The sequence below is a fragment of the Azolla caroliniana genome, unplaced genomic scaffold, assembly GCF_043228905.1.
Source record: "Azolla caroliniana isolate FFs.n. ecotype wild unplaced genomic scaffold, voAzoCaro1.0.p SCAF_14, whole genome shotgun sequence".
NCBI lineage: Eukaryota > Viridiplantae > Streptophyta > Polypodiopsida > Salviniales > Salviniaceae > Azolla > Azolla caroliniana.
The window spans coordinates 18203702-18211080 of NW_028230449.1; the positions used below are offsets into that span (position 1 = coordinate 18203702).

A 7379-nucleotide genomic window follows, 5' to 3' on the forward strand; every position below is an offset into this window, starting at 1 on the left:
TCCCTTAACAGAACATCAACTTCTTTGAGAGATAACAATGTTTCTTTAACATCACCTTCTTTGAGGGATGTTAATGCTTACAACAGGGAAGACAAATCTCTCAACAGTTGGATGGATTAGCCAGTGCTTAGAGAGCCAGCTAAAAGGGTGCACTTCAATGGAGGACAATCTAATTGCAGTAGTTATAACGCATCAAGGCTCTGGTGTCTTTTAAGTATGTGATAATTCAATCACCAGAAACAGTGCAAAAAAGTTCATCGAGAGTGATATGAGTTAGCTAGCAGCACAATCGAGACTAGTTTCCGCTATGTATTGTTCTGCTGTTATTGGCATTCAAATTCTTAATACCCATTAATTCGGACTTCAAGTCACAAGATTTGTCTGAAAACAAGTTGTGAGACGTGAACCAAAATAAAAGATTAATTAGTGAAGGTACAGGCTGAATTGATCCATTCATTTTAGCTCACATTACTTGGAATTGAAACAATGAAGCAATTGCAGAGGATAAGAGAATGACAGACAAGGAACACAAGTACAACATAAAAAGCCACTTCACAACTTGCAACTTTCCTTATTTAGTTTACGTGCATTGATTAACATGGCTAAACCAAGATGTTGAGAAGATCATACACAAGCAAACGCCAAACCATTACAAAAAATGTCCCAGTGTCACCGATTAATGAAGTCCAATATAAAATCACCTCGTAAGTGAGATGAGGCAACTAAACAAACATAAACAGAATAACATAAACCGAGCCTAACTTTAACTGTCAAATCTTCTTTTATCTATCTCTCTTTCTTTTTTCTTTCTTTCATTCCTTTGGTTAAATCTCTTTCTTTCTTTTTTAAACAGACTTGTTTACTCATACAAAATCAGAAAAGCAATCCGTGAGATTCCGTGCTGTTAAAAAGGACATCGAGTCAAGGAAGTGCGATCATGGAGCAACACACCAACAGTTGACCATAAAAGTCCCAGATTACAGAGGCCAAAATACTTCATGACACCCAACTTTTCATCATCTGGAGCCATATAGAAACAAAACCAGCGAGAAATCCAAAGAGTTCCAGTATCACTAAAAGCATCAAGAGGCGCCCAAATCTGCTCAATAATATGGCCTATACCGGACTGGTCTCCGAAACCTTGGTATCCTCCTGTGAGGATAAATCAAAAACACATCAGTGGAATATGTAAGTGTGTGCACACACCTCTTATATAAATAGGGAGATTATCAAAATACACTTATCTCTTAGGTTATTGAGAGGTATGCATGCCCATTCTTAAAAATACATTTAGATATGTAAAAAAAGGTTTCTCTAATCTCAATTAGATAGAATTCTCAATCTTCTCCAAACATTGTGAGGATATCTTAATCAAGTCTCTAATAAATAATATATTACATAACTTACTTTTATCTCTACGAAAGCCATCAGGCAAGATCTCAATGAGCAAGAGGCTAAGCAAACATAGATCAAACCTACGCTAGAATCAAATCTAACAATCAGCTACTATCATGACCATCTTCTCCACATCACCTAGGACAGATTTACAATCCACAATGGATACATGTATGTATGTCTGCTTCATAGATTGAGATGCGCCATTGGACAGATCCAAGCTTGGCACATCAGTTGGACATAGAGATCGGTAGGTGTAGGGCTGTACCTCCTCAGCAGAGGCCATAGAGAGAAATGGTCTCGGGAGTACTGCCTATGCTGCTGCATTGTTAGCTAAAAGATCCATGGACGACTCCATTGCCTCTTTATTGAGGGATATGGACCATTCTCCCGAATCAAGACTTGACACCATGCAGGCCTCTTTCAGCCATGCTGGGCAATATGGAGCTATGATTAAAGATGTTTGGGACTGTTCTGTAGATAGTCGTCTCTCAAGGAGTAGATGCCCAGCAGGGCCTATACAAGGGCACAGTAAATTTCCTCAGAAAGCTCTGCGAAGGGACCTCCAAACAAGCATACAAGAATATTGGATGAGATTACGAGGATTATCACATAGAAGATAAAGCCCACTTTGGTGGATATATATCATTGGCCAAAATCAAGCATGACCCCTAAGGTGGTTCACTGTAGAGAACATTGATGACACACAGCATCATTCTATGAGAACTTGCATTGGTTGATCCACTGATGTTAGATGCCTATTCATTTATTTTGTACATAGTATCCTCCTGTACATTAACAGAACTTTTGATCTCATAGGTCACTTTGACCATTTGAAAACATTAAGATAATTATCTCTCTCTCTCTCTAAGATGGATCACAACTTCCCCTCACAAATACATTAATCACAAGAATTTTTCTGCAATAATGTTTATCGGTTGGCAATATATGAGTAATAGGTCCATGAACTACTAAGAATAGCTTTTAATTATTAGCACTATTATTTAACTATTTGAGAACTAATTTAATGACAAAATAGAACATTTGGTTTTCTGAGCATTCATGTAAATCAATGGATTAAGAAAGAGCAAGCATATTGTCAAGATAAGCAAAATGTTCTAGCTTACCCATAACCATATGCATAGGGTGGCATAAATGGTCGTCTTGGACGATAGCCATAGGGACTAAGAGCACGCCCTCTGTATTGCTTCATACCCGGAACATTTGTTCTCTTTGCCGATACCTGCAAAACTATCCAATTTATTAGAAGCATTTAAATCATGCTAAATCCAAGAGATGATTACCCAAACTTTAGAAGAAGGGATCACCTTAAATGGCTAACCCTAAAGTTCCTGATCTTCTTGGTTGGATGTCATCACTATCGCCACCATAGTCTCAACATGAAAGAAAACCATTTCATTCTAAGACTGTAAGTTCCCTAATCGAGGGGATGGCCATTTCACCCAAGACCCTAAAGATCTCTAGTCAAAGGGGATGACCATTTATCCTTAATGCCTAAAGTTTTTAGACACAAAGGGACATCCAGACATAACTTTTTGTTTCATATTTGGTCTCATAGGCCATTTTGGCCTTTTAATAAAGGCATAGATATATTGTTCATTCATTTCCTCATAACAGGAAACAATCCTAGTCACTGCCTGAATTACCACATGAAGGACACCCTATACATGAGCATTATACTTATGCAACATAGCTTGCTTGTAAATTCTAACAGAGTGAATTCAATCATTGTAAATTATCCCTGGTTGCACCACATAATCTATCATTGCCTTTAGAAATTCAAACTTATGAGCCTTGACATTTCCATCAACTTCACGTCTACAGGAAGAACAATATACTTGCACCAAGTAAGCTATGTTCCAATTAGACTTTTAGCTAGTTAAACCTTATGGCAAACACATAAGAAAATTCCAGTTGGGTGCACCTTTAAGGGGCGACCATGAAGCTCTGATTCATTCAGCAGCAGAGCATTCTGTACGCCTTCTAGCTCTACAAACTCTACATATGCATATCTGAGCAACCAAAAACAATTGCTGTTCAAAGATGCATTCAAAAGATGTTAAACCTGATAATTCTTGAATTAAAATATTTTAAGGACAAAAACATCGCATTTAAAAAAATGTTGAATGAATGCTTTTAAGTAGGTGTAAAGGCGTGATGATACCCCTTGGGTTGGCCAAATTTATCGGTCAAAATTGTTACACGATTCACGGTACCACATGACTCAAAGTGCTGTTGTACCTCTTCAGGTGTACAGGAATAATCCACCTGAATCATAACATAAATAAGGGTTATCTAAAGCATTTGAAATTTAGATGCTAAAATCTGTGAGCTTCAAATAAAGCACAATTCCACAAAGAGGGGCTTCAGAAGAATCATACATTACCAACATATACTGAGCGTGCATCAGCTTCTTCTTTGTTTTGCTGCTGAGCAGCAGCACTGGCTGGATCTGGGAGAGATGATGGATAACTTCTTTAGATTCTGAGTTATAGAAAAAATGAAAAACACTGAAGAAAAAAATAGGGGTGTTGAAATAGGAATGTACACACCTTGTATGACACCCATTTCCTTCTCTACTTTGGCCTGCATATCTCTCAAGGCAGCTGCCTCCTCTTCCATTTCCTTAAGACGCCTCTTCATGTCCTCTAATTCCTGTACAGCTTGCAAATTATAGCCAACTAAAAACCACTACATTTGAGCCTCTTAAAACATAAGACATCGTCAATATATCAGATACATGACAGTGGCAGATTGATTGAGGCAAGAGCATCGTACAATTGAAGAGTTAAGAAACTATAATAAATTCAATATAAATGTGCATATAATCCCAATACCATAGGTACAGAATATAAATACATACAATAATACATTCAGTTAGGAGTCTAACTTATTATTAATTCAATAAGTAGATATCACAAAACCCCTCAAGCAGGCAAATTTGTAATAATACATACACGAGAGGCAGAGTCGAATCACAAACATCCATATGGTTGATTAAAAGAATGCTGCCGGTTATTGGAGTGAATTTTTAATCATACAGGATTCTATTCATAAAATCTCTTTCCACAAATTTTGTGACAGTTATATATGTACATGTAACATTTCAAACTTAAAAGACATAGAATGTCAAAGAAAACAAGTTTTAAATCCATAAGAAATTTAGGGCCAATTCATAAATATCGATATGACTGATTGAAAAGAAAAGTCCATCATTACAAAAAGTTTTTATAATGAGACTATGTCCATATCCCGGAACTTGCCAAGTTTAATATACATTCGTTTAAGAAATCAGCCTATGGTTAATCTATTATGTGCAGGTGAGACAGTGAAAAGCAAAAAAGCAAAATAAAGATACAGGAGAGAACTTGAGCCAATTGAAAAACATAAGAATAGCTAATAAAAAAGTGATGATGTTGGCCACTAAAGAGACTCTTCATAATGTGCAATATTATAACTAATCAAAATATATAGACATACAACCCAGAGTAAACGGAGTGGATTCATACACATCAAATGGAAGATATTTTATTTGTTTCCATATCAAATGTAGCGATGAATCCTAGTTGGCAATGCATATGAAGTATTTGATAGTCATCTTGATTAACAAAAGGTTAGATTATAAGTTTCAAAAAATGCAAAATAAAATTTGGAAGGAGATGGGGGGCTCCGCTAACCTTGGAAGCTGCATCTTCACCAATTCCATCTTCATCTTTACCAACCCTAACATATGGATTTCCTTCAAGATCAGTTTCCATATCTCCTTCTACATCTTCAGGGATATCTCCACCATAAACTTCATGCTCCTCTTCCATGATGTAGATTCAAAGGCAGCTTGACCTGACTAATACACACCAGAAAGCATAAATGAGGTAACACCCAAGAGAGAGAGGCAGCTTGACCTGACTAATACACACCAGAAAGCATAAATGAGGTAACACCCAAGAGAATCTCTCTCTCTCTCTCTCTCTCTCTCTCTCTCACGACTTTCTATAATCGCATGGAAAGCAATCAAAAAGATCCAAATAACTCATAGAAGCAAAATTGAATGATATGGATGCAGCACACTCGCTTCATGATGCATCACTAGATTCCTCTATAAATGAGGCCTTTTTGCAATGCCAATGTATCATACATGGGATAAATGTGAAGGCTAACGCTTCACACATTATACTACACATATCGCACCTAACTACAAAACCATATTCTTCGCAGAACAGGAAACGATACACATCAATACATGTTAGAGCCCATCCCATTGTCCACCATTCAAACCATTGCTTCCATGCAACTTTGCTCACATGCATTGCGATGTGAGACAATGCATTGGGGCACAAGTGATGAGAGTGGTTGACTATGCACACTTTTCCCTAAACAAGTTCGAGAGTCTGAGTATCACACTTTGATACAATGTTCTGCCTTTGACCATATTCGACTATGCTTTTCACACATCTTCGACCAAACCCAATCCTTGCACAAATTGCGACCTTCAACTTTCGTAGATATGCTTTCACTCCATGCCTACTATCAAATACAAAAGCATTGCGTATATCCCAATTATGACACAATCCCCAAGACCTTAGAAATAGGAAAACGATCTCCATCTCTGATTTTGGGTCAACCTATGTGAATTGTGCAAACACCCACTATCTTGGCATCAAATAACACTATGACAAAACTTGCCAAATTTGAGAAATGTTACTCCAAATCTAACAAGCAATCGAACATTGTATGGAACGATAAGACCTATCATCGACTTGAACCATGCAAAAAAAACAATTGCATGTTGCTAGTCCACATCATTTTAGAGCTAATCCCAATAGCAAACATCCAATCAAAACTCTCCAATGAAGACCGTTGCAACAAGTAAGAATTTAGAATGTCAACTACATTTTAGGATCGGCCACCATGCATACACAAAGTTATGTACTTTCCACTCTTCTTCAGCCCTAGAAGATAGCCATAGAAGAGACACAACAAAGCAATGATACAAGATATTAATAGTCATTCATAAAAATGGCGTTTGACCCTATAAACACCAATCAACCCACGTTTGATTAGTTGATAGTGCAATCTGTCCTTCCCAGGCCAACATAATAACCAAGAACATAAAAGTAACTCTTTTTGTAAAGAATTCCAGTGCCTCCACTAGATGTTGGTTTCAATACAAATAATGAGAGCGCTTCATGCCATGAGACAACCAAGTATTGAACACATCAAGAGCAAGGAATCCTAAGTGGAATAAATATGTTCAATAATTGCCATCATGAAGCATTAATTGTTGTCCTTCCATGTTTTATACCCTCATTCTCAATGAAATATTGGACAATAAATATCTCTATGGTTGTGAGTCTAAACACATGTCTTACAATAATGAACAACTACGATTCATCATATGCATAGATAAGTCCAACATTGCAACTTGGGAGTTGATAGATAGTTCCATGCAAACAATGCGATTCCCATCTTAACCTTCTTTCTCCACAACAAATATCAAAGAGGTTATGTAATGCAAAGGCTTCTTTGTCCATGCAACAATGTCAAGTAATATAATATCATGGGTTCCATATTACATAGTACAACCTTCAAGTGTATATGAAATGGCAATATCTTGCATTCCATAACCTTATACAATATAATATCATGGGTTCCATATTACATCGTACAACCTTCAAGTGTATATGAAATGGCAAAATCATAAGTTTCATAATACATTGCACGACCAATACATGAACTTATCCCTTAACTTGCTAGAAATCCATTCAATCAATTGGCCAATCCTAATATTCATTCCCTGTTGGAGGGTGGCAGCTCCAGACCTGCACTCTCTTTCAACTTTATTATCTTTGTATTACTTTCTCTCTTCCCAGATTCTTCTCTCTCTAGAACCTGCAACTCTTTAAATGCCTTCTCTCTCTAGATCTGCAATGCTTTAAATGCCTTTTGTCTCTTCCACTTTTTCC

General features: G+C 37.0%; 1 protein-coding gene across 1 annotated transcript; it reads right to left on the reverse strand.

Moving 5' to 3' along the window:
- Positions 1-791: 791 nt before the first annotated feature.
- On the reverse strand, positions 792-5281 carry LOC147855697 (polyadenylate-binding protein 2-like). The gene is made up of 7 exons (XM_087330369.1): positions 5094-5281; positions 3969-4071; positions 3798-3868; positions 3581-3684; positions 3341-3428; positions 2523-2638; positions 792-1152 (listed from the first exon to the last, which is right to left on the reverse strand). The coding sequence occupies exons 1-7, from the start codon at positions 5229-5231 to the stop codon at positions 1104-1106; spliced, it is 669 nt and encodes a 222-aa protein (XP_087186495.1). The 5' UTR covers positions 5232-5281; the 3' UTR covers positions 792-1103.
- Between the last annotated feature and the right edge of the window lie 2098 nt (positions 5282-7379).

What these genes read in the sequence shown, in the direction of transcription:
- LOC147855697 (XM_087330369.1), bottom strand. Translation starts at nt 5,231, where the DNA reads ATGGAAGAGGAGCATGAAGTTTATGGTGGAGATATCCCTGAAGATGTA. An exon ending in TTCATGGTCGCCCCTTAAAG is followed by an intron (nt 2,639 to 3,340) that starts GTGCACCCAACT and finishes ATAGTTTTGCAG; the next exon opens with GTATCGGCAAAGAGAACAAA. An exon ending in CCCTATGCATATGGTTATGG is followed by an intron (nt 1,153 to 2,522) that starts GTAAGCTAGAAC and finishes TTATCCTCACAG; the next exon opens with GAGGATACCAAGGTTTCGGA.